The sequence below is a fragment of the Carettochelys insculpta genome, chromosome 1 (genome assembly GCF_033958435.1).
Source record: "Carettochelys insculpta isolate YL-2023 chromosome 1, ASM3395843v1, whole genome shotgun sequence".
Classification (NCBI taxonomy): Eukaryota; Metazoa; Chordata; order Testudines; family Carettochelyidae; genus Carettochelys; species Carettochelys insculpta.
The window spans coordinates 278,675,925-278,703,628 of record NC_134137.1 but is presented as its reverse complement, the minus strand read 5'-3'; the positions used below and the strand labels follow the sequence as shown (position 1 = coordinate 278,703,628).

At 46.4% G+C, this 27,704-nt stretch overlaps 2 protein-coding genes across 3 annotated transcripts in view; one reads left to right on the top strand and one right to left on the bottom strand.

The window, feature by feature from the left end:
* The window catches only part of LOC142020429 (apolipoprotein L6-like), a 32,133-nt gene extending 13,354 nt beyond the window's left edge, over positions 1-18,779 (bottom strand). For both annotated transcript variants that reach the window (XR_012647405.1, XM_075008241.1), the window contains exons 1-3: positions 18,490-18,779; positions 2,511-2,635; positions 788-928 (exon numbers count right to left, since the gene is read on the bottom strand). The gene's annotated coding sequence lies outside the window, so the exon portion shown is untranslated. The remainder of the gene's footprint in view (positions 1-787; positions 929-2,510; positions 2,636-18,489) is intronic.
* A 67-nt stretch (positions 18,780-18,846) lies between these two features.
* MB (myoglobin) lies at positions 18,847-26,461 on the top strand. Its single transcript, XM_075008246.1, has 3 exons — positions 18,847-19,094; positions 23,268-23,490; positions 25,382-26,461. The coding sequence occupies exons 1-3, from the start codon at positions 19,000-19,002 to the stop codon at positions 25,526-25,528; spliced, it is 465 nt and encodes a 154-aa protein (XP_074864347.1). The 5' UTR covers positions 18,847-18,999; the 3' UTR covers positions 25,529-26,461.
* Positions 26,462-27,704: the final 1,243 nt, after the last annotated feature.

Below are 27,704 nucleotides of genomic sequence, written 5' to 3'. Positions count from 1 at the left end.
TGGAATTGTTTTACAGTCAAAAAGCTGCTAAGGATGGCAAGCTCCCCATTGTAAAGATGAATATGGAAATCAGAGAACGCAGTGATAAAGCAGACAGTGTCCAGACAGGTAATACTGCAAGAGGTGATAAATTACACTAAATGGCCATCAGCATGGCCACTCTTGACAAAAGGAAAAAAATGTGGATGATCAAAATGGGGGAAGAGAGAAAAGGAGTTTTGCCTGCAGTACCCTAACCAAGGATTTCTTCTGGAAAAACTAGTCACCCCTTATAGCAGGTACAATTAGATATAAAGGGTACATAAATTATTACAGTCATTTTAACAAATAGCTAATCAGTTGGTATGAAGTCCAACCGTGTACTTACAAACAACCTTGTATCAATGTGCTTATCAGCTACAATACATTCTGCTCAAATTTTCAAAACCACCTTGTCTGTAATGTGCATGTGCCATCTCTTATCCCTCTCGCTCTCTCCGTGGTCGCTCGATAACAAGTGAGACGTTTTCATGCCACCATCCTCTTTGTGAGTCCGTTGATGGCTGATCAGCCCACACAGAGTGAGAGTCTTAATATAAAATCTGATTAGAAAAACTGGTGAGTACTCGAATTGTGCAACTAAGGAACCTAGGCCCCAGTTCAGCAAGGTCCTCCATTAGGAAGCTGTATCTACAGACACCAAAGAATTAAGATGTCGTGTTGTGCTGTGTTGATAAACAGGGGCATTGAACCATAGGGTAATAAGAAGACAGGATCATGAATTTTGAAAGTGTGACACCTAATTTACCTTTGCAGTAACAGCCAGAACCGTGATACAATGTGAGCGGATGCAAAGATACCGTGGTGTTGAGTCTTGTGCTGTAGAGGATGTTTCAGGCAGTACTTGTTTCCTGGTAGATAACGTGGAGTTTGTAACAGTTGATGTTTTCTGTAAAAATTGATTTTGACCTTTTCAAACTGCATTTAATTAAAATCTAAAATCTAGAGAGACATGATAATCTAGAGGATCAAGGTGAGGCCAACTACACATACAGGGCCTGAGTCCCCGCTCATATATACCACTTTTAAACAGGTTTCTTTCTGCAGGTGAGGTGAAAGCATGCTCCTGTGTAGTGTTTTCCAGCCATTTCAGGTTGGCAATCTTTTATTCAAATTCAGAATTTTTCCTGACTCCCTTACATTTTGATTGCCTTTTGTGACTCACCTGAGGATCATGACCCACCAGCTGAGAAATTCTAGCCTAGTGGATGAGGACCTGAACTGGGAGTCACGAGACTAAGGGTCTCTGCCACAGATGTGTCAGGTGACCTTGGGTAAGTCATGCCCACCATGCCTCAGTTTCTCCCTTTGACTAACTTGTCTTCACAGTTTACAGATTATCAACTCCGGTCTGGATTTCAACTGAGCCTCTCGGCTGTGGTATAATACAAATAATAACCTGCAATGGAATGTAGGAAATGGAGGATTTAAAATCTCAGCTCAGCGCTAATCTTTTTGACCAAAGGATTTCAGTAGTGATTTTTGGGGGAGGCCACCTTAGATGCCTTAAGGGTTCTTTATTTCAGAAAGCACTGAGCATCCTCACTTGAGAATCCAGCCCCTTTAAGGGACTGCCAGTTGCAATCTCAAAATCCCTAGCTGCTTTAGAAGCTCTTAGTCAAGGAGACCAGTGCCAGTCTGAGATGCTTTAAATCTTGCCCCTTGTGTTTTTTCAAGTGCCATGTACATTTAACAGGCTCTGTTTAAAATAAAAAGGCTATTTTTAGAGCTGATTAAAATTCTGTGTATATGAATATGGAAAGTAGGTGCAGCCCCTGGGGTTCTTGGCAAGGTGTGAGCACTGCAAAGGTTGGGCAGGTCTGCTGGTTAGATGGTCAATTTACACATAAGAAAATTCACTGTTGAGCATGTCCATCCCTGTCCAAGTGCTGCAGTGTAATTCGCATCTGTCATGCTGCAAATCAGAGGAGTGCCTAGAGGGACAGGGGGAACAACCCGGCCTTGGGAAAGAAGTGGGAGTGATGATGGATCTACTGTACATTGGGGAGGGAGCAGGAGAAAGGGACTTAGGAGGTGTATGGCCTGGGTCCTGTTTGTGATTCCTCTCTAGTCAGCCTGCATGCAGTTTGGCTAATCACTCAACTGCTCTGCGCCTCTTTTCCTCCAGCTGCAAAAAGAGGAGTAATTCCTGGGCCTCTTTTTGATGCACTGTGAGCTCTTCAGATTAAAAGTGTGATACAAGCCCAAAATACTGGGTTATTATTCCTACGTCAGCAGCCTCCAGAGAGTCACTAAAATTAAGAGTATCAATTAGCAGTTTAAGCAAATGCATTGCTTCAGCATTCGAGCAGCATACAAACCTCTCCCAGAGGAGGCTGTTAGCAATCAAGCGACACAGGAAGGGTGTTTGTTTACATGTGATGCAGATTCATCTTCCACGATGATGAAGATTGTTATTGCACAACAAGCCCTCACCGGCTGGACTCACAAAAAGGAATGGTTACAGATACCTTGTCTTGGGGAGATGCCTGGTGCTTCCTGCTGGAGGCTGAGTGCTCTCACCTGCCCCAAACGCAACGGGAACTGAGCAGTTCAGTACCAGTCAGGATCCTTAGAAAGCAAACACCCTCGTTTCCTGTTGGCAAACAAAAGAAACCCGGTCTGTGGCTTCAGTTAAGCTGAAAGTACCTAAGTCTGGGACTCATGCTCATATTTTGACACTCATACCATGTGTATGTGTGTTAACTGTGAAATGGGAATACTGACCACATGCTAGTGTTGGTCCACTCATCTCACTAGGACAACCTCCACTGCCTGCCTGTCTCCACTTACCCCACTGCAAGTGGCCTTCATCAGCATCCTGCCATTTCCCTGGTGTCACCTGGGACTCCTTTTACTCAGAACATTGATTTGGAAACTAAATAGGATGAGCTTTCCTCAGGAATGAAACTGGTCACTTGTTGTTGTATTGTTTTAGGACATAACAGAAATCTCCTTGGCGAGACAGTAGATGCTGTACTGCACAATTTAACTGGCTTGGGGGTAAAGTCGTATGTCTCAGTCATTGGACTAAGTGCACTTCTGAGCCTACCTTTCTTTGAGAGTATCCTGCTCCTGCGTTGGGTCTCATGCCATGGCCTTTCCCAGACTGGAATCATGTGATTCTCCCACTCATGGGCCAGGCCCTGGCTGCAGTGCCCCCTGATCAGCCATAATTACCTCAGCCATGTGACTTATTTTCAGTGCCTGCAGTTCTGTCTCCTGTGTGACCAATGACTGTGGTATCCCCTATGCAGAAACACAAAAGCCTTCCTACAGCAGAGTATTATCTGTTTAGAGCCAAAGCTTTTCAGACTAAACAAATATGAAACAATAAACAGACTATATGCATGCCTAGCTTACCAGCTATCTAACACTTTTCCACGAGGACCTTGGCAGGCAGGTCTAAGCTTCTTACAGACACCCTCAGACATCTAAGATCTGGCCTGCATAATCAGTTTCCTTAGCTCACAAACCACTTCTCCCCTTGCTTCAGAGAGAGTCACATTTACAAATTGCTTTGCGTTTTGATCGCTGCCTTGTTTATAGGCCTTTTGATGACTAACTAGTCTCCTAGCCTGGCAAAGTAAGTCTTGCTTCTTTGTTGGACACGGGATGTAAGTTCTGTTCTTATGTGGGGCCATAGAGTTTCCTTTCTGCTTGTTTTTCTAGCCCTTCTAACTGAATACTAATAAACATTCCCTTATCTCAGTGTAAATCACATCATCTATCTCAAAAGTCAGTAATACAGTGTACATAAAGTTACTAAATATCGGTCTTAGATTATTACACAGCAGCTCTGTGCCCACCACACTCTGCCTCAACACTGACTTGTGCCCTCTCCAACTGAAGACAATCAGTTAATAAACTTTTCTAGCTATTTGTCTTTGAAAACCGTCTCCTGTGATCACAGAGGACAATGGCAAAGTTCCCTTTGATTTTAATACCCTTAGAGCTGTCCACACAAACAAGCTGATGGGTAAAGCGAACTGCAGCGCACTCTGCAAAGTGAATGACTCAACACATCCCACCCCTCTTCCACATCTAGCTCACTCTCCTTTCCACAAACAGCCAAGTTCCACCTCCCTGCTGCTGGCATCTGTGAGTGCTCTGAGAGGAGGTAGTAAACATAGCATTTAAGAGGAAAGGAAGATTTAAGTATGAGTGCAATGGGGATCTGCTTATCGCGATAATCCCTAACAGTCATCTTTATGTTTCAGTAGTAAATAGTTTACATTATACAGAGAGGATATAAGGTCTGCAAGATTGAAAGCCCTGGTGAAATGCTATGACACTTACCTCTCTGTCTGCCCCTTGCTAGTGTGTCTGAGAAACCCTAGGGCTGTCTGTTTGGACTGAAAGACCGAATCCTATAAGGAAGTAGAGTGGAGTTTCTCAGAAGTGCCTTCAAAACAATGTTACATAAAAGCTAAATATACTCACCAAGGGTGTGTTTACCAGGTGTGGTGTTAACTCAGCAGTATCTGAAAAATGCATGCCCTTTGTTTCACTCCTCCCACTTCCCTTTATAACAAAGTGCCAGCTTATCATAGAATCATAGAACAATAGAGCTGGAAGAGACCTAAAAAAGCCATCGAGTCCAGCCTCCTGCCCTAGGCAGGACCAAACCCATCAGATCAGCCCCGCCAGGACTTTGTCAAGGTGAGACTTAAACACCTCCAGGGATGGAGACTCCACTACTCCCCTGGGTAGACCATTCCAATGCTTCACCACCCTCCTAGTGAAAAAGTTTTTCCTAATGTTCAACCTGGACCTTTCCAACCACAACTTGAGACCATTGTTCTGTGTTCTGCCATCCGTGACCACTGTGAACAGCCTCTCTCCAGCCTCTTTGCAGCCTCCCTTCAGTAAGTTGAAGGCTGTTATCAAGTCCCGCCCTCAGTCTTAACTTCTGCAGACTAAACAGTCCCAATTCCCTCAACCTTTCTTCGTAAGTCATGTGCTCCAGCCCCCTAATTATTTTGGTCGCCTTCTGCTGGACCCTCTCCAGTGTATCCACATCCTCCCTATAAATGGGGGCCCAGAACTGGACACAGTACTCCAGATGTGACCTCACCAAAGCCAAATAAAGATGAATAATCACTTCTCTGGATCTACTGGCAATGCTCCTCTTGATGCCACCTACTACGCCATTAGCTATCTTGGCTACAATGGCACACTGTTGACTTATGTCCAGCTTCTCGTCCACTACAACTCCCAAATCCTTTTCTGCAAAACTACTACCGAGCCAGTCGGACCCCAGCCTGTAACAATGCTTGGGATTCTTCTGGCCCAAGTGCAGGGCTCCGCACTTGCCCTTATTGAACCTCATCAGATTTCTTGCAGCCCAGTCTTCCAATATGTCTAAGTCACTCTGGACCCTATCCCCACCCTCCAGCGTATCTACCTCTCCCCTAGCTTAGTGTCATCCGCAAACTTGCTGAGGGTGAAATCCAACCCCTCATCCAGGTCATTGACAAATATGTTGAACAGAACAGGACCCAGAACTGAACCTTGGGGCACTCCACTAGAAACCGACCGCCATCCGGACATCGAGCCGTTGATCACTGCCCTCTGGGCCCTACCTTCTAGCCAGCTTTCTATCCATCTTACCATCCATTTATCCAATCCACATTCCTTTATCTTGCCAACAAGAATATTGTGGGAGACCATATCAAAAGCTTTGCTAAAGTCAAGATAAATCACATCCATTGATTTTCCCCTATCCACAGAGCCACTTATCTCATCGTAGAAACTAATCAGATTGGTCAGGCATGACTTGCTCTTCATGAATCAATGCTGACTAGTCCTGATCACTCTCCCCTCCTCCAAGTGCATCAAAATGACTTCCTTGATGAGCCCCTCCATGATTTTCCAGGGACTGATGTAAGAGTGACTGGCCTATAGTTCCCTGGATCATCCTTCTTTCCTTTTTTAAAGATGGGCACTACATTTGCCTTTTTCCAATCATCCTGGATCTCTCCTGATCTCCACGACTTTTCAAATATAACGGCCAAGGGCTCATCAACAACAACATATGCCAACTCCCTCAGAACTCTAGGATGAATTAGGTCCGGGCTCATCGATTTATGTACATTTAGCTTTTTTAGATACCTCCTAACCTGTTCTTTCCCCACCAAAGGCTGTCCACCTTCATCCCACAGTGCATCACTTATCACATTAGTCTGGGAGCTGTCTTTGTCCGTGAAGACAAAGGCAAAGAAAGCATTAAGTACTTCAGCTTTCCCTACATCATCTGTCACTGGGTTACCTCCCTCTTCCAGTAGGGGCCCCACGCGCTCTCTGATCATCTTCTTCTTGGTAACATGCCTGTAGAAACTTTTCTTGTTATCCTTCACATTCCTCACAAGGCACAATTCCAGTTGCGCTTTCGCCTTCCTGATAACTGCCCTGCATTTCAAGCTATACGTTTATACCCCTCCCTAGACATCTGTCCCAGTTTCCACTTTTTGTAAGCTCCCTTTTTGTATCTAAGTTTTCCAAGGATTTCCCCAGTAAGCCAGTCAGGTTTCCTACCATATTTACTTCTCTTGCTGTGCATCAGGATGGTTTCTTTCTGCGCCTTCAATAGAGCTTCCTTAAAATACCAACAGTTTTCCTGGACTCCTTTTCCCTTCATGGTAGCATCCCAGGGGATTCTGCCCATCAGGTTCCTGAAGGAGTCAAAGTCTGCTTTTCTGAAGTCCAGGGTGTGTAACTTACGGCTCTCTTTCCTTCCTTGTCTGCTGCTACACACGCCTGTTTCATGCAGTAGTGCTGCAACTTTGGCAGTCCCAGGATATTAGCTAGACTAGGTGGGGGGAGGTAAAAACTTATAGATTCATAGAATACTAGGACTGGAAGGGACCTTGAGAGGCTATTGTGTCCAGCCCCCTGCCCTCATGGCAGGACCAAGTACTGTCTAGAACACCCCAATAGACATTTATCTAACCTGTTCTTAAATATCTCCAGAGATGGAGATTCTACAACCTCCCTAGGCAATTTATTCCAGTGTTTGATCACACTGACAGTCAGGAACTTTTTTCCTAATGTCCAACCTAAACCTCCCTTGCTGCAGTTTAAACTCATTATTTCTTGTTCTATCCTCAGCAGCCAAGAAAAACAAGTCTTCCCCCTCCTCCTTATGACACCCTTTTAGATACCTGAAAACCACTATCATGTCCCCCCTCAATCTTTTTTCCAAAATAAAGAAGCCCAATTCTTTCAGCCTTTCTTCATAGGTAATTTTCTCTAGACCTTTGATCATTCTTGTTGCTCTTTTCTGGACCTTTTCCAATTTCTCCATATCTTTGTTGAAATGCAGTGCCCAGAACTGAGAACTGGACCTAATACTCCAACTGAAGCCTAACCAGCGCAGAGTAGAGCAGGAGAATGACTTATCGTGTCTTGCTCACAACACACCTGTTAATGCATCCCAGAATCATGTTTGCTTTTTTTGCAACAGCATCACACTGTTGACTCATATTTAACTTGTGGTCCACTATAACCCCTAGATTCCTTTCTGCCATACTCCTTCCTAGACAGTAGCTTCCCATTCTGTATGTGTGAAACTGATTGTTCCTTCCTAAGTGGACCACTTTGCATTTGTCTTTATCAAACTTCAGCCTGTTTACCTCAGACCATTTCTCCAATTTGTCCAAATCATTTTGAATTTTGACCCTATCCTCCAAAGCACGTGCAACACCTCCTAGCGTGGTATCATCTGCAAACTTAATAGGCATACTTTCTATGCCAAAATCTAAATTGTTGATGAAGATATTGAACAGAATCGGACCCAAAAAAGACCCCTGCGGAACCCGTTGTTATACCTTTCCAGCAGGACTGAGAACCATTAATGACTACTCTGAGTACATTTATCCAGCCAGTTTTGCACCCACCTTATTGTAGCCCCATCTAAGTTTATTAAGCATCAAAGGCCAGAGAGAACACACCCCTGTGTTCCATGACTCGTGGTGACTCAATATTTGTTCACAGAGTGAATGTAAAAGTTTCACTCTTAATTTAATGTAGCGCTGAATGAGCTACAACCAGGCTAGATTAGGACTAGCCTACATGAGCACTTGGTTCATTGGAAGCTCAGGTCGAAAGTTAACCTGCAGCACATGCTGACCCTGCTAAAGTGCATTAGGTTAGTTAACATGCTTTCATCCAGTCTTCCTTGAAATAAAACTAGAGCAAAGTGCATAACCAAACTACTCATATGCATTACTAGGATCTACATGGGCGGTCCATATCTCACACATCTCTACTTGTTGAATAGTAACAGAGAGGGAGCTGAGCTAGTCTATACACCATCAAAACAAAAAAGCAGTCAAGCAGCACCCCAGAGACCAACAAAATAATCCATCAGGTGAGCCCCCTTCGATCAGCTTCTGTTGGTGATAGAGAGACATTTTGAGTGCCACCGAACTCTTCTGCAGGTGTGGGAAAGATACTCAGAATATCACAGCTAAATTCAAGATCAAGCAGACAGTTTAGTAGTCTGGTGTCATGATCTTAATAAAGACACTGGAATGAATTTATGGCTTATTACAACCACCTGTGACTCATTAATTTTCATTTTGTGTTATGACTGCAGAGGTGTTCACAGGGCACTTCACCTTGAATAGTCCTTTAGCATATATGCTAACTAATTATGCTAAATGGCCTGCTTGATCTTGTGCTTAGCTGTGACACTCTCAATCTACACTACAAAATTATGTTGATCTAGTTCAGAGGTAATAGCTTTGGGGTAGCCTGTTGCAATAAAACCAGCAAGGAGTCTGGTGGCACCTTAAAGACTAACAATTGTATTGTGGCTCTGGGTAAATGGTCTAAGTGCCACTACATGGTAAAGGTGGGAAAGTGCCCTACTGTGACAGAAGAAACAAGGTTGCCTTTCCCAGAAACCTTTGGCAGGGGGTTGCAGGCTACCTCCAGGAAATTTTCACTGAGATGCCTACAGAGACGCCCCAATGCACATAAACAGAGTGTTCCGCAGACCCCATCCTTCCTAATGCCCGAAGGGGAGGAGGAGCAGACAGCAATTCTACCTTTGCTGGTTGTTTCATTACCTCTTGTAGCATAACCGAAAAAAGAGCAGCTCAACAGTCATGTCCTGCTACGCTGGGGGTTCCACCTTTGTAATTTCAACACAAACGTCTTACTTACTCAGAGACCCGTCTCCCACCTTGGGCTCACCTCTGCCGGGCATAAGGACTAGCTAGAGGGCGCTGGAGTGAAAAACAGGGTTGCCAACGTTCCTGACTGGATGGACCAGATGCCATTTGTGGCAATGGTGTCGGGTCAGGAAAGTTGGCAACCCTCGTCAGAAACAGGTGCTGGCTTGCTGTGCTCCTGGATCCCCTGGTCTCCTGCCACTCATATTCCGTCTCCTCCTTGCTGTTCATGGAGAGGCTTCTGCCGAGGGTTCCTACAAAGTATACACAGGGCCTTGCGGGTGTGGGGGGGTGTGGGTGTTGTCTAGGGGCAGCACGTAGCTTTTTAAATAAAAGCGGTGGGTCTGTGGTTCCACACCCAGCGCTCAATTTGTAATGAAAGAAACGCCAGGGCTCAAGCAATTTTTTTATGTTCATAACTGACACCGGAAGTGCCTGGGCTATGCATTGCCAGGCCTAGAGATGCCAGGAGCTCGACGGTGACATATATTAAGGTTGTCCACACCAGAGCACTTGCTAGCCTCCTTTACTTTCTGCTATACCTGCTGCAGCTCCTTGGCTTTCATGTGACACTGCTGCAGGTCCCTCTTGTAACCCTTTTCCTCCATGCCATCAACGTCACCATTTCTACTGCTCGATCACAGCTGTGCCTGTCCAGCCTCTTTGCCCCACAGACCCAGGCGACCTTCCATCTCTCCTTCTCCATGTACCATAGTCAGGAGCACATCTGTGACAAGTAGCCAGCTTGGCCAGCTGACCACTTGCTAGGCATGTGCTAGAGTTGCTAGGTAAGCTCGTCAAGTGGCAGGAGTGAAATTTTAGTGTAGATACCTCCATTGTGGGGTTGACTTAAGGAGACATACGCTGACACAAGTCTGTAGTATAGACCAGGCCTTAGTACCTTTCCCAGCCCAGACAAAGAGCTTTGTGTCACTTGAAAGACTCTCTCTTACCAAGGGACACTGGTCCAATAAAAGAGGTTACCTCAGCCACCTTGAGACTCTCCTGTTGACAGGTTTGTAACACGATCCTGTGATGCTATCCCTGATACAAAGGTGTCATGGCCCACAGCTGCTAACAGAATCCATAATCGGGGTGAAGCTTCCCCTGGGACAGGGTATATCCCTGTCCCACCTCTTCTGCCTGCAGCCTGGCCACCTCCACCCCATGCTCCACCTGGGCCTGTCCCTATTCATCCCCTCCCTCCTGTGGCTGCTTGCTGTGTCCCTCCTTACCACTCCCACCTCCCCTGTGAGTGGCCTACCACTCACCATATCCCTCCTTTCCTCTATGTCCCCCACTCCTCAGGCCACTGTTGTATTCTTCCTCTCCACCGTGACCCCGCACCGCCCCCGGGATGTGGTGAGCAATGGGTGAGACTTGTGGGAGAAGGGGGGTGGTGGAGAGGAAGGACCCTGTGAGTGGCAGGGACCTCTGGAGAGCAAGGGTGGAGTGGAGGAAAGGTGGGTCTCAGCCAGGCGGCAGCAGGCTGCAAGGGACTTACAGAAGGAACAGGAAGAGGTGGAGCCCACTACAGCCCAGATGGCTGGTGGTAGGTCTGTAGCAGCTGTGCCAGGGAGGCTTAGCTTCCCTGGCCTATTACACCCTTATAGCAGAACCATTTTATTTTAATTCACAATGTCAGTGCAAATGATTTTTTTTGGGGATTATGCTACTGTGGTATCGCTAGCCTTGAATCTGCACGTATTGCGTTTCTCTCCTAGAGCCACTAGGTGGCAGCAGGTCATGGCCAATAGTTTCAAGTTTGGGCTGAGCTACAAGATTATATGTATGAGCATGCAGAAGGCACCTGCTATATAGATGATGGCATTATTCCCGTGTTTTTCTCTCTCACCTCCCGCCTCTCCAGCTAGCGGACATACAGGGCAGAACCTGAAGGAGACAGCACTCATGAGGAGTTGGAGGCATAAGAGCAGGGAGATAGAGTGTCTCTGTAAGATTTTAAAGGGGAGAAGGGAAGGGACAGAGGGGTCACTTGGTAGGATGGCAGTATTCCGCTTTGAACCTCAGGGCATGGAGTCGTGCGTCCTTTCTCAGGGCTTGACTACACTTAAAATGCTACAGCTGCAGTGTGTCAATGTAGACACACTACCTGTGCTGACAGGAGGGGTGCTTGTATGGGTGCAGGTAATGTATCTCCTGGCGAACAAGAAGAAGTCCTGTGGCACCTTATCGACTAACAGACTAACATGGCTACTTCTCTGATACTTATGTCCTGGAGAGGCAGTAGCGAGATCAATGGGAGAATTTTTATCTTGACCTATTGCCTGCATACAGGGCTGGATTTCCAATTGGTTACACTAGGCACATGCCTGGGGTGTGGCCTTCTAGAAGCATCTCAGTGTTCAAGGGGGGTTAAAAGTTTCATTTCTTATGGAAAACACAAAGGCCAGCTGTAGGAAGGGATGGGAGGTGGCCCTGAAAATGCTGTGCCCAGCGATGCCTAAGTTCAATGCTGTCTTTAAGGAGGTCTGAGGCCTGGGACCACCCCTCCCAAGCCCTGTACCAGCTCTATTTCTTCTCACCCTTGCTCCACCCCCAGCCTGTTTCCACTCCACTTCTTTCGCCAAAACCCACCTCTTCCCACCCCTGCTCCACCCCTTCCTGCACCCATTGCACCGCTTCACCCAAGCCTCTTCCCCAAGCAGTGCAACCTGGGGGATTACTGGCTGGGCCTGGGGCTGGCAGGAGGGGTCACATTCCCCTCCACACTCACCATAGCTGCAGGAAGTGAAGCAACGCAGCCCCGGCTGCTGTGCTCAGCTGAGCCAGGCTCCAGCTCTGTCCCTTGGGAGAGAAGAGTGCACTGGGGCCTGGGAACTCCATTTCCTGTTGCCATGGGGAAGAGAACTGACCTGACTTGGAGATGACGGAGGAGAGCAGGTTTCTGAGCTGCTCCACTTCCTGTGGCTCCTGTTGCTGTTGGTGGGCGTGGGAATGAGCCCAGACTCTGCCGCCAGTGCCAGGCCACCTGATCATCCTCCAGGCCCTCCTGGGCCCATGGAGCTCCCCAAAGCATAGGGCCCTGGGCATCCACCCCAGTCTGTCCAATGGAGGGGATGACTCTGCGTAAGGCATGAATTTGGCCCTGTCTACATGGCAACACAGGTTGGTACAGCTACTTCTCTCAGACGTGGATTTTTGACGTTCATTAGCCCAGTGTTATAGACTTATAATTATCAGCACTTATACACTGTGTTTCTATGGGATTTACAAAGACACACTAATCAGGCAGAATGTTTTTTTCCTGGAGGCTGGAAGCTATTCAGAATGACCAATGTCATGTGTCTTTAATTAGCATAATTGATTCATCTAGATGCGTAGAGACCTCACAAACGTTAACGAATTTTGGGCTTGTAAGATTGTCCAGTATGAGCTCCATTTGATAGATGTTGAACTGAAGCACAGAGAGACTGGTGTTATATAAAGGTTTGGCTGGTGTTTGGGTTTAGGCTTTAATTTAGATTGTGATCTCATTGGCTTGGAACCTATCTTTTTGTTCTGCATTCATACAGTGTCTGAAATCAGAGGGTCCTAGTCTTTGACAACAGGATTTATAAATAATAATAACGGGCTGACTTTAGGATAAATTCGTTGCTTAGCAAAAAATAAAGTCTTTTTTACCCATGAGTTGTGAGGTTAGCCCATGTATGGACCACTAAGCTCTTTTATACCATATCCTACCATATCCATAATTGCCCCATATTTTTCAGGAAAACTTTGTTTTAAAAAAGTTTAGAGTTATATAATATGTCAGTAGTTCTTTACTTGCCAAGCCGGATACCCTTACATTACCATGAGCCAGCCAATATGGGCCTCAGAAGAAGAGGAAAATTAGAACAAATCAATATTGGAAAGATATACACCCTCTCACTAAAGCAATGTTACTAATTTAAAATCTCATACCTTATAATTTACCATGGCTAGAAAAGGCATTTTATGTTGTTGAAAAGGCAGCTTTCCTGGCTTCCTTACACATTAACTCTTCTCTCTAACTCTAGGAGGCCATGTGTTATCAGAGCTTTACATCTCTTAAGCTGTGTCTACACATGCTCCCCTCTTTCGGAAGGGGTATGTTATTGAGGGACTTCAAAACAGGTTAATGAGGTGCTGATATGCATATTCAGTGTCTCATTAGCATAGTGGCAGCCACGTGCATTTTGAAAGTGCTGCTTTGGAAACACAGCCTGGCTGTATAGGCGCGGGTGCTTTGAAATAAGTGCCACACTTTGAAATTCCCTTATTCCCAATTCGCGCTGGGAATAAGGGAATTTTGAAGTGTGGCGCTTATTTCAAAGCACCCATGTATATGCAGCCAGTCTGCGTTTCGAAAGCAGCACTTTTGAAATACTCCTGGCTGCCATTATGCTAACGAGGCACTGAATATACATGTCAGCACCTTATTAACTGGTTCTGAAGTGCCTCGTTAACATGCCCCTTCCAAAAAGGAGGGGTATGTGCAGACATGGCCTTACTGTTCTAAGACCAGCCATCAGTTCCCACAGCTGCCATTGGCTGGGAACAGTGAAGCACAGGTAATGGGGGCTGCAAGCAGCCATACCTGTGGATACATAGGTAAATACAGCATTTTTCAGCCCACCAGGGGCTAACCCTGGCAAACTACACCCATCCTGCAGGCCACTTATTGCCCACCCCTGCTGGAAGGCGATCTGTCATTTAGAAATGCCATGTGCACCTCTTGAAGATACTTACTTGGCCCTCCTCAGGGTAGTAGCTGTACTTCTGTCTAGAACTGGTTGTTCCTGACATATTACACTAAACCTCAGGTAGGTTAACCCTGGACTACAGAAATGATGGCCACAGAAGCTCAGGACTCTTTTCCCAGGTTGCCTAGATTCCAGGGTGGAGACAAAGCAAGCTGGAAGCTACTACCAGGCCAATTATAAGCCAAAACTCAGAGGGTGCATCTACACTAGGACCTAACTTAAAAGTTAACTTCAAAGTTAGGCAATACATCAAAGTAGCCAGCAAAGAGTCTACACACATTTTCCCTTACTTTGAAGCCTAACTTCGAAGCCCTCACTCCATTCCTGGGAATGGCATAATGCCCTACTTCGAAGTTTATCTTTGAATTAGGGTGTGTGTAGATGCTCTGCTTTGAAGTTGTTTACTTTGAAGTTGTACTTCAAAGTAAACAACTTTGAAGTTATTTTTATTGTGTAGACACAGCCAGAGACAAAGGGTGATTTTACTTTTGGTTTCTGGCTGTGTTTGGAGAGAAGCATCACAGGAAGGGAAGGATACTTTTACTCTCCTTGTTCCTAACCGAAGGAAGACTCTTGCTGGTCTACTTACGTGACCTTTTTGCGGAGCTCCTAAAGGACCATGAAACACATTTGCTAAAGGTCTTGTATTGTCCAGAGGAATCGGGCCTGAAACTATCCCTGTACAAGTGTTTTCTGCCAGACTTCCATCAAATATGTGGCACACATCATGTCTGAACTGGCGTTAACTCCCTGGCCTGACAAAATAAGTTCTTTACTTGTCTTGGCCATGCAATTTACAAAGCCCACTGTTCTCTTTAGAATTATGCGGCTAGTGCCACAGATTTGTCAAGAACTATTAATTAATGGGGAGATCCCTGCTTGAACTAACATAGGGATATGCCTGTATCAGATTTGACAGGATGGGCAAAAACATTGAAAAAACCCCTTATTTTCAGGTGTCTCAACCTTTCAGAGCCCGATGAGACCTCACATGTGAGGAGACATTTGAACAGTTCATCCAGTGCCTAACATGAGCCCCGGGTTATGATTAGCGCTTACATGCACTGTAAAAAATCCTACCCCTTGCATACAGACGCTAGCCTTAATGGTCTGTTTTTTTTTCATAAAATAAATGATAAAGAATTAAACCCCATGGCCTTTGTCAGTAGACGTTTGAAAGGAGAGGAGGAAAAACCAAAAACAAAACCCTAGCCTGCTCATTAGTTGAAGTTTCTGGCATTGAAATGGATAGCAGTGCACAAGTATGACTATCTTCACACAGCTAATTTTCTGATAAGCACCTGTTATCCAGTGTGCTAACATTTGCTAAGCTTAATGCTACAGGACACCAGTGGCTTTCAGTGTTCTCCAGTTATGACTTCAGTACCCGCTTAGATTGCACAACGCTAATGATGATACTCTGTCTTGATACACTTATCCAGAACAGAATACTCCAGATTTCTGGAGGACCATTCCTGACCCTGAAGTGAAGTCTATATGCCATATGCTATATTATACAGCCAAAATAACCACCAACCTGGAGAGGGCTGCTGATCAGCCAGAAGCCCCTCCAGAAGCTACCTCTATGGTTTATGCCCATTTCGTCCAGCTGGGCATGACTTCTTTATTACATCTGTGCAAGTCTGCTCAGAGCAAAGCTCAGAAAACTGACTTCAGCATGAGACTTTATTCGTACGCTACAGCAAGGGTTGTCAGCTAAGATTTCTCACCAAGATGGAGTAAGCGTACCCAAATAAATGGACTATTATTTCACATAAACCAAGGCCTTCAATGGCCATGAAGAAACAGCTAGTGTTTCCTTCTAAGTTTAGGAGAATTGCACTACACTTCCTCCGTGAAGAAAATGAGCACTTGTGTGTAATGTAGTAAAGTCCAGGTTCTGTTGTCTATGTATGGTTCATGAGGTAGAAAGCATTGCAAGGCTTGCTTTAGATGCATATAAAGAAAAAAACTGTCAAAGAAATCTGCACCTTGCTCTTACAGATTGACTTTTTAAGTTTGGAAAGTAATATTGAGAACACTGAAAAAGTACTTATGGAGCATTTCACCCAAAGGAATAGAAAGCTGCCACCATAAATTAGAGAACTGGGCCAAAATAAATCTTTTGTGGTTCAACAAGGAGATGTGTAGAGTCCTGCACTTGGGATGGAAGAATCCCAAGCATTGTTATAAGCTGGGGACCAATGGGTTAAGCAGCTGTACATCAGAAAGGGACCTAGATTATGGTGGATGAAAGGCTGGATATGAGTAAACAGTGTGCTCGTGTAGCCAAGAAGGCTAACAGCATACTAGGGTGCATTAGGAGGAGCATTTCCAGCACATCTAAAGAAGTGGTTGTTTCCTTCTATTCAGAACTGGTGAGGCCACATCTGGAGTATTGTGTCCAGTTTTGGGCCCCTCAGTATAAAAAGGATGTGGATGTGCTGGAGCAAGTTCAGTGGAGGGCAACAAAAATGATTAAGGGGCTGGAGCACAAGACCTATTAGGAGAGGCTGAGGATCGGAGCTTGTTTAGCTTACAGAAGAGAAGACTGAGAGGTAATTTAATAACAGCCTTTAACTTCATGAAGGGGAGCTCTGAAGGGGATAGTGAGAAACTGTTCTCAGTGGTGTCAGATGGCAGAACAAGGAGCAATGGTCTGGAGTTACAGAGGGAGAGGTGTAGGTTGGATATTAGGAAAAACTACTTCACCAGGAAGGTGGTGAAGCACTGGAATGTGTTGCCTAGAGAGGTGGGGGATTCTCAATCCCTAGAGGTTAAGTCCCGGCTTGACAAGGTCCTGGCTGGGATGACTTAGTTGGGGTTGATCCTGCTCTGGGCAGGGGGCTGGACTAGATGACCTCCTGAGGTCCCTTCCAGCCCTATGATTCTATGATTGCAAAGGGAAACTTCTTTGTGTAATACGGATTGCCCTGTAGAAAGGACAGTCATATCACAGCCAGGTAAAATCATTCTATCCTCCACATTCATACCCAACGGAACATTATATGACCATTTAAAATTTCTGGGACAATGGACAATGTCATCTCAGTAGAAAACAAAACCCCAGAAGGCTGCAAGTCAAAAGCCAGCCTAACTGCACACTTAAATCCAGCCCAGAGAATGATGGGCATACATTACTTTGTAAAACCACCCTTCTTTGTTTATTTGATGTTGTGTTTTCAGCCAACCATCAGAGACTGAGTCTGAACTCAGCTGTTTGCCTAGGCAGAGGCTGGCTGCTGGGAGAGGGGAGGGAGGGTTGCACTGGCTCTAAATGTTGAGTGGGTTGCAGTCTGTATATGACTAATTGTGTCTTTTGTTGGTTTATTAATTGTTGTTTTATTACTCTGGGAACTGATAGAACTATTTTACTTTTGGGTGTTCTGACTCACACTCTTCTGTATGAATGTTTCATATTTTCCTAAGGGCCAGGCCCTCTGTGTTCTCTGCAGTAGGAGGGGTTTCCTTGGGTAGAGGAACCAGGTGCCTCAAGACCTTATCTTGGGGAGATAAGGGAGAAGGCTGCACCCGCACCACAGGGCTAGGTTCCGCTCACAACACCCCTGCGAAGTAGGACACTGTTATTATCCCCATATTACTGATGAGAAACTGATACATGGAGAATCTGAGTGACTTGCCTACGTTCACAAAGGAAGTCTGTGGCAAAGCAGGGGACTGAACTCTTGACTTTCAAAGTCCTAGGCTGATGCCAACGTTCAGCTTCTAACAAAATCTCCCTGTCTCTGCATATATACATCTATGCTTAGCCTCAGATACTCATGGATATTAAACAGTAATTGTTCAATCAATTTTATTGTCAGGCCATATTCTGTCCACTTCAGTAAGGATTCCTTGAACCTGGGAAGGACTAAATCACCACTCGAATGTGGCTGCCAGTTGTCTCTCCTTTCCTGGGCCAGCTCTCTCCATGGAGCTATAAAGTTAGTAAGTCTCCCAAACTGTAAATACAGTGCTGTCCTTCCCTCCGCCACCTCTCACCCCCTTCCCTCACTGCCTCCAGGCATTTTAATGTAGGGATATAGATATATAGTTAATTATTAGATCTGTATGACCCAGAGCCCAGTCTCTGACAGGGACCAGCGTCAGATGCATCAAAGCCCTGCAGTCTGAAGGGGGCATAATATACCCCGACATTAGATCTCTGATAGTTAGAAATGGTTTTAGGCCCCAAAGTGTCCGGTTTTGTATCCTTTGATAAATCCTCTGTGACACACTCTGGGTGCCCCATTGCAACACTCAAGTGGTTTAGTGCTTTACTGTAATATCCCCCTTGTTTTCTTCCAGCTTCTGGGGAGGGAGGAGAGGAACATGTGGCATTTGGACCCAGAGCAACTAAAAGATTGTGAGGAGACGTCTCCACGAGTTTGTGCCATTTTATAAAATAGAATCACCAGCTTTATCGGGAGAAAAAAAATAAGGATGTTAAAAAGGAAATTGAAAATCTCATCCCAGATCAGCAGTAGGAAGGAAATACTCTTGAAATCAGTAAATAGTTTTACCAGCGAGGTGGGCCCCTCTCCTATTGGCCAGCCTGAGGGGATGGTTCGGGTGCAGAGAATGGGTCACTGCAGACAGACGTGGTCCAGCTTGGCGCTGCTGAGTCTGTGGTTCTGATATCAACCGTGTGAAGGTTTGACTCTGTCTCCCGGGTCCTTGGGACAGGAGCTCTGTGACAAGCTCCTGGCACTGTGCTTCAGCAGTGCCCTTTCTGCCCACAACGGGACATGTGCCAACCCAATAGGAAACACAGAAATTATTCCATCCGTGGCAGCCACAATAGCATCTGACCCAAAATAGCTTCCGAGAAGCAGAGGGGGGCAGATTAGGGTAGACCAGCCTGAAAGAGAGCGAAACTCCAGCTGACAATTGACAGGTGTCCGTCTGTGACAAGGGATTATAAACCCCAGGAGCGAGCTGTCTAGCAGCACTCTGGGGCAAGGCATACAGGAGCACGACTTAGGAAACAACTTCACCCCATCTCTGCCATTTTCCCCAAGTCTCAGTGAATTATGGGGCTCAGTGATGGCGAATGGCAGCATATCCTGGGCATCTGGGCGAAGGTGGAATCAGACCTTGCTGCCCACGGGCACGAAGTGATGATCAGGTAGGCAGGAAACTGGTCAAGAGCATGGTTCAAGTGATCAGTGCACTGGATTTTGGAAACAATCTGCTTTACAGCATCCTTTAGGGGTTGTGCAGGGGAGAAAACAAGGAGGGTGATTGTGCCTCATTATCCCTGGGGTGATATTTTTCTTCAGCCTCTGTTTGAACTGACTTCTTTACTGATCTTTCCTAGGTCAGCGGTTGTCCTGTCACTGTGGTTTCTGTGTCAAAAGCTTTAACTTTTTAAGTTTTTTTTTCTTCACTTGCCCAAAAGGTCTTGACTTTTGTCCCTCCCTTTGCCCAGACCAGCCAGCCTGCTAATGAAGCTGAACTTCAGGTCTGCACTGACAAAGCACAGTGAAACCCCAAAATGCTGGAGTGAAGCAGGTGCCCATCTCACGGGGGCCATCCAATTCTTTGCGGCAGGCCCCCTCAGGAGGTTGGGAGGGGAAACAGCACAGGAGGGTGCAAAGGAGGAAGGGGATGGGGGGAAGAGAGGAGAGAAAAATCATATGTGACAAATTTTTATGGCATCTCAGATTTCATTAAATTTGCCTTGACTACCTGTGATTTCTGTCCCCCGCCCCAATTTCACGTGATGAAGCTACTCCCCTCATCGTTTCTTTCTGTTTCCTCTTCGATAGTCCCTTTCTGCCTGCCATAGCCTCAAGCCAAGCTCTCTAGGCATGTGGCAGGTAGGACCCAAGCTCTTTTCAGCCCAGCTTGAGTCTGTGGTCTGAGATGAGGCACTTTCCCACCCACCCTCCCCACTGGAGTGTGCGATCCTGAAGTTAGGATGCGAGTTCTCCTGGGCCAAGCTCCTGGGAGGCCCCACAATATTGAATCTTTCAGCATCTAGGGATTGGGCTGTGAGCAGAATGTCAGTGTCCTTGAGGTCCGCTCCAGTGGGCTGCGCAGGTTGGGTTTTGCTTTCCCTGGGCACCCAGTTTCAAGGGACATGCACCATGGCCTTTAACTGTAAATCCAGATCCCCTTTATGTATTAGTTCTTCCTGCCCAATTTCAGATGTCACCAATCCCCTGAGTGCCTGCTATAAAAACATAAACATGTTCTTGGATAAGTTGCTTTACTTGTGTTACGGTAAGTTCATCTCACCTAAACGTGGGGCCAAGGACATGTTACTACTTTGAAAGACAAAGCCACCACCATATTTCTCCCTGAGCTGGTGCTAAATCCCAGGTACCAGAGGCATGGTGTATACTTGCAAGGAGAGGATGGGGTGCAGATGAAGGGAGAATCCATGAGTCCATTTCCCTTCTTTGAACAAGATTGTTTTCTTTTAAGCGTAGCTAAGGACGGGAGCAACATTGCCTGGCAATCGCATACTCAGTGCCCTTCACTGGCAAGGTCTATACTTTGCTCTTGAAAAGTATCCCCAGTGTTGTATTCTTGTATGACAGTCTTGGGTTCTGGTAGCGGCCACAATACGTAAGGCACTTTCCAAGCAGAAAAGAAGGAATTGTCCTTGCTGCAAGGAGCTCACGATATAGAAGACAGACACAGAGAGGGTAGGGGAAATGAGTGCAGCATAAACAATACGAAAAACTGGCTGTGGTGGTATATAATCCCATTTTGGCAATGCAGTGTTTTAATAACCTATTGAGAGGCTTGCGTTGTTTGTTTTTTGCGTAACATACATAGATTATCCCTCAATGCCCCAAGACATAATCAGCCAGCTGCTTTCATGTAGGACTCAAGAGGCATTTGAATACGGGGAGACCTTGCAGACTTCTGTTGACATAGTAGTATGTCCAGTTTGTGTGTGCTACATGTGTAGGTAGATCTCCTCCCCTTGGAATATTTTTGGGAAATACTTGATGCAATTGAGTGCTTTTCAAGCAACACAAAAATTGTGCTTCAGAAGTGTTTTTAGGAGATCCGAGGTTGTATTATCTTTGGCAGGCACAATTAGCCATAACCAGACAGTGGGTGAAGGGAGAGCGATCGTAAGCATAAAACGTATTATAAGTTTCTTCCAATGCAGTTCTGGCATTTTAACAAAGCTAATTGGCCCTGACAGGCTCCTTACATTGCACTGGGCGTGAAGTGTGTCTGCAGCGAATTGCTTTGCTTTTGAATTACAACAGCATATATTTCAAAAGAGACTAAGAGAAGGAATTTATTGCATGTCCTCCCCTAAGGGATGCCTCTGTGCTAATCATTTCTTTGTGAAACAAACCAGATCCTGGAGAGGAAACAGACAAGAAGGAAAAGACCCATCTTGGTACATAGAGTACCTGATAAATGGACACAGAAATTTAAGTACTTGCAGTATTTAAGTGCTATACAGGGCTGCCCTGGGGGAAGGGCGCTGGCTAACATTGTTCCCTCCAGGTCGATTTAAGAGCAATGCTGATGGACTCAGGGCTTGTCTACATTTAACTGGAGATCGACACTCTGGAGATTGATCTCCTGGGGGCAGATTTAGTGGGTGGTAGGGATGCACTAAACTGACTGCTCACTGCTCTTCTGTTGACCCTGGTACTCCGTGGTGTTGCAAGGAATAAGGGAAGTCAATGAGAGACTTTCTCTCCTTGACCTCCTGTTGTGGGGATGCTGCAGAAATTCAGCTTAAGGAATGTTGACTCCAGCTACGCTATTCACGTAGTTATGTCTCTTAAGATGACTTTCTCCCGAAGTGTAGATCTGCCCTCAGATGGGAACACGGAGTTTAATGGCTGCAGAGCTTCAAGGAGAGCTTGAAGAAGCAGTGAGGGCATTAAATTGCATGAATCCCCAGGGCTTCATGGCAGGGGAGGGAAGAATGTTCTCTCTGACAACTGTCAATCACTCCTTTGTGCCACACCTACCCCTGTGCACTGACCCTGATCCCAATACACTGGCCCAATCCCAGGTGATTGGTGCCAAAGGGTTAAAGAGCTGTGAAAAACAAATCAGATGGGCACCTGCTGTGTGGCATCATTTGAAAATATTAAGTGCGCTGCCTGCCTGTCTCTCATGGAGAGAGATGGGAAAGACTGGGACTGGACGTCTTAGAAAACAGACATATATAAGGGGATGGGATAAAATGTTATAAAACGATGCTTGAGCCAGGAAAGGTGCTTCTGTTAACTCTGTCTTGGAACACATGAAGAAGGGGAAGCGCAATGAAGTGAAAAAACAGAAAAGTCAAAATGGAAGGAAATACTTTTCCCAGCAATGTTCTTTCTGATCTTTTCCATTTGTCTGTTAAAATAAATTTTTATGTGCGCCAAGGCATGTGCGAATGTGCACCACCAGTAGAAACAAGTGAACTAGCCGCGGTCACTCTGCTAATCAGTTTTTGAATCGTTCCTGAGTGGCTGCACAAGTTCACAGCTTGCAGGAAACACTGCACACAATGGGCAATTAGACTGTGGAACTCTCTGCCACAGGATGTTGTTGAGGCTAAGCACTTACAGCAAGATTGCAAAAAGGACTGGAAATTTATGTGGATCACAAGAATAGTCTGAGGTGTCAATTGCTATTATTGAAAACTTGAAAAGGCTCTGAAAATTCATGCTTCAAAGTGTAGGCACTGGAACTAGCTGTGTGGGGAGGAAGGGCGAGTGCTGCCGCACCACCTAGCATGAAGTAGTTTCCATCACAGACAGGTTTACAGTTTTGTTGACTGGCTCTCAGCACCCCCACCATACAATTTATTCCAGATCCCCTGATTCAAAGCAGGGTCTGACTAACCTCCAACAATTGAGGAATAGAATGAGACCATCATGGGAGACACATGGTACCACGTCTGCGTACTTGTGTGGTTCTTACACCTCCTGTAAGTATCACTGTCTGAGAGAGTGTCTACACTGCAGTTGGTGGTGTGACTGCAGTGTGCCTAGGGATATTTGAACTCTAGCTAGCTTGGGTACCAGAGCAGCAAAGCCACCGTCATGTGGACTGGACAAGCCTACCAAGAACCTTGGTTAATTACTTGGTTGGTAGCCCACACTGATGTCCATTCTGCCTTATTGTCACTACTTTGGTGGCCAGTCTAGCTAGGTTAAAGCTCCCTTGGGTATGCCTGCTTGAGTGGCAGCCATACTTTATTTTCAAGATCGGTGCAATACTGGGCTAGATAGATCTTGGGTTTGATCCAGTCCGGCAATTCCTGGTTTTTTTTCCCAATCCACTTTTGCACCTCACGGGTTCTTTGCCTCTGTTCTAGACTCTTTCAGGGCCACCCCGAAACGCAGGGACACTTTGCCAAGTTCAAAAACCTGAAGACAATCGATGAGATGAAGAGCTCTGAAGAACTCAAGAAGCACGGCACCACTGTCCTTACTGGCCTGGGCAGAATCCTGAAGCAGAAGAACCAGCATGAGCAGGAGTTGAAGCCATTGGCAGAGAGCCATGCCACCAAGCACAAAGTCCCTGTCAAGTTCTTGGAGGTATGGGAATTGGAGAGGGTCTCTTGGGGAGGGTGAAGGGGTTCAGGGCATGTAGAGGATGGGGGCTTGAGTGGGAGAGAGGGGAACCTCTGCTCACTGATGTCTAGTTGGACTTAGATGAGCTCTGTGTGGTGTAGAAAACCACTGTAAGTGGAAGGTCAGTGTATGAGAGTTCCACTCCTGGGGTGGGTATGTGTGTCCGTCCGTCCCCAAGTTTACATTGCTCACACTCAACCTTTAACAATAACAAACCAGTGCGTGCGGTGCCAGAACTCTTGGGGAAGCAGACCATATTCGTATAGTGAGTGACAGCTCCCAGCAGATTTGGGGACTATTGTACTAGGCATGAGGCAAATGCAGAATGAGAGTTTACAGTGTAAATGGACAAAAGGTAGGCAAAGACTGGGAGGGGAAGTGACTTTCCCAGGATCATGAAGCAGGTTGGTGGCAGATCCAGAACTGGAATGCAGGTGTCTCCCATGTGCTAGCCAGTATTCCCTGCTAGCCGAGTGCTTGGACAACTGCCCAGGAGAGAGTCAGGTGCCACCCAGCTGATTAGCGGAACGCCCACAGTCTCCAACAGCTGGCTGGGTGTGTTTCTACTGGTGGTGCACATCCACACATGCCTTGGAGCACACAACAAAATTTATTCCTCCCATGGATAAAAAAACTAGAGGGACCACTGGTCCCAGCCTAGTTCTCCATAGGCTATGATGCTCCTCAAATGGCTGAGGGAAGGACTCTTGAATTGAGTCCTAGGACGTGTCCATTCAAACAAAAGGGGCAATTTGATAGCAGCCTTCAGCTTGCTGAAGGGGGGTTTTAAGAGGATGAAGGGAGGCTGTTCTCAGTAGTGATGGATGGCAGAACAAGGAGCAATGGTCTCCAGTTAAAGAGCGGGAGATGTAGGTTGGATATTAGGAAAAACTATTTCACCAGGAGGGTGGTGGAGCACTGGAATGTCTTACCCAGAGAGGTGATGGATCGCCATCCCTAGAGGTTTTTAACTCCCAGCTTGACATGGTCCTGGCTGGGATGACTTAGGTCCTGCTCTGTGCAGGGGGCTGGACTCAATGACCTCCTGAGGTCCCTTCCAGCCCTCGGAGTCTATGAAACATGTAATTTGTGAGAGGCTGGAACATAAGTCTCCCCCTGCAGTAGCATGCCAGGCACTAAGTGCCTGCCACCACGCACCAAAAGTTCCCTAGCTTGCTTTCATCCCTTCCCATTTTGAGCAGGGTAAATCAAAGTGCACTAAGGAACATTTGGGCTACGTCTACACTTAGGAAAGACTTTGAAATGGCCATGGTAAGGGCCAAATCAAAGCATACTAATCAGGCACTAAAATGAATACTCAGCGTCTCATTAGCATGTTGCCAGCCGCGGCACTTCAAAAGTGCCGTGTTTTGCTCACACGTGGCTCGTCTACATGAGGGCCCTTTTTGAAAGGACCCTGCAGATGTCAAAATCCCCTTATTCCTATCTGCTGCTGAGCCATGTACATGAGCCGTGTGCGAGTGAAACGCAGCACTTTCAAAGTGCCGCGGCTGGTGGCACTGAATATGCTAATGAGGCACTGAATATTCATTTTAGCGCCTCATTAGCGTTCTTCCATTTGGCTGTTAGCATGGCCATTTCAAAGTTTTTCCTAAGTGTAGACGTAGCCTTAATGTGTAGCAGTGGGGGCCACAGGGACACAGTGCACAGAGGGCTAACACAGGACAGATTTATAGCTCCACTTGCCGTGAGCTAAGTGTTTGTGTAGCCAACCCCTCAGGCATCATTTCTTTTATCGGCAATCAATATTTAACGCTGGACTGATGGAGAGGTCCCTACTGTGAGTGATACTTACTTGTCCGTTTTTCTTTCCCCCTCCTCTCCTTCCCGACAGTTCATTTGTGAAATCATTGTCAAGGTCATTGCCGACAAGCATCCCTCGGACTTTGGGGCTGATTCCCAGGCTGAGATGAGGAAGGCCCTGGAGCTGTTCCGAAAGAGCATGGCCAGCATGTACAAGGAATTCGGGTTCCAGGGCTAGTAAGCACAAGGTAGCACCTCCCCGGAGGCCCAGCCGTGCATCTTAGAATAGCTTCCTAGGCTCTGGTTTGGATGCCTTTTAAATAACCACACAAAATGTGCAGGGGTGTTTTTGATTGGAGCAGTGTTTATTTTCTCACCCAAGAGAGGCATTCCCCAGTGATAGCCGCAATAAACCACCGTCCTTTCCTCGCTTCATCTAGAGGAGAAATGATTTGTGTTCTTAGCAAAATAATGTATTTGTTCATTAAAGAATGAGCTGAGACCTTATGCCCTCAAGCTCCTCCCGCCAAATCCCCTCTCATAGCAGAGCCACAGAGTAGAAGAATGTTTAAGAATAGATAACTGAGCATGGGTATAGGGTGGAGAAAATGGGCTTGAAGTGAAAACTCCTGCCTGCTGCTAGAATTGCCCCCCACAGCTGGCACAGCTGGAGCCTTGGACAAGGTCTCCAAAAGGAACTCAGGGTTTTAGGTACCCAGCCAGAGATGCCCTAAAAGGGCCTGGTCATCAGGAACTGCTGTGAAAAGCAGGTCTCCATAAAGGATCAAAATCATTAGTCTGGAAGAGCCTCCTTAGCAGCCCCAGCTGAGTGACCAACGGAGCGAATGGGCTGTGGGGAGAGTCCCACTTCTCCCAATGTAGGGGCTGACAGGCTCTCCAAAGCATGGCGGAGACAAGTCAGCAAGAGGCAGTGGGGAGCTTGCTTTGCCACCACTGTGCCAATTTGGGCAGTAAGAACAGCCCTGCAGCCTCTGGGGGCTGCCAAGCTGGCAAGTGTCACTAGTGGCTAAACTAACAGTGGCAAAACTCTCCCGTGGAAGTGTAGGATTCTCTGTGGTCCCCAGCAGCTGCAGCAACGCCTTGGAATTTCCATCACACTGGGTGGCAAATAGTGTGTTTCACAGTCAATAAATATGCTTACTGTACCAGAGCCTGTGTCTGCCTCTTGTTTGAGTTGTGCCTGGGTGCGAAGCAGGGGGAGAGCAGCAACCATGCAGCATGGGGAGCTGATACTGTGGCACCAGTCAAGGTCTTGAGATGCCCTTGGAGTTTGTATGGCACCGGGGAAATCAAGCTGCTGTATGGCGGAATAGAAGGTCCTTATATTTATGTATGGGGGAGACCTCCTGAGTTCTGTCGTTGCTCAAATACCAGCACAGATGCATCACCTGCACTGAATTCTGAGTCCCTGGCCATGCCGTGTGGTTTGCTTGACCAAACTCTGTGCGAGAGACCCTCCTGGCCCAGCCTGGCTTCTTCCTTTCACTGATGCTCAGCTGGTGCTGGTGCCGCTGCTGCAGAGAACTAAAGGTGACCCAGGTACGCTTCTTTCTACAGGCAGCGCATTTCTTGTGTAAAGTGAAACATGGCAATAAAAGAAACGCAACTCTTAGTTCAAGAGGGCACTAGGGGAATGTATCTGGCAGGCAAATATTTAAACTCTGCAATGGAGGAAGAATAGCCCTGTGGTTAGCCTAAGACTTGGAAGATTCAAGTGCAGCTTCCTATTCTGCCAGAGACTTTCTGTGTGACCTTGGGCAAGTCACTTATATCAGAACAGCCATACTGGGTCAGACCCATAGTTCATCTAGCCCAGTGTCCTGTCTTCTGAGAGTGACCATTGCCAGGTGCCCCAGAGGGAGTAAATGGAACAGGTAATCATCAAGTGATTCCCAGCTTCTGGCAAAAAGCATCCAGGGATGCCATCCCCACCCATCCTAGCTAATAGCCATCAATGGACCTAGCCTCCTAGTTCTTTTTTGAACCTGCTTATAGTTTTGCTCTTCACAACATCCTCTGGCAAGGAGTTCTGCAGATTTACTATGCAGTGTGTTAGTTTTGCTGTGGCCCAGGACAGTAGCATTTTCCTACCTCACAAAGGTGTTGTGAGGACATGTACGCTGCAGACAGGCTCCGTATGATTGTAATAGGGACTATACATGCCTTAAAGAGAATTCCCCACTTCACTGTGAGCGAAATTAGCTATGGTTAAGTCCCCCAGTTTCTTAAAATACAGAAGCCTTGCTAGGATGGCCCAGCTACTTATCCATTCAGATCAGAGGCCAAAACCCTGCTGCCACTCAGAGGGGAGTGGGGACAAATTGCTTGAGGGAACAGGGATTATTTCCTACTTTGTTCACTTTATAAATCCCCACCACTCCCGGGTCATGAGT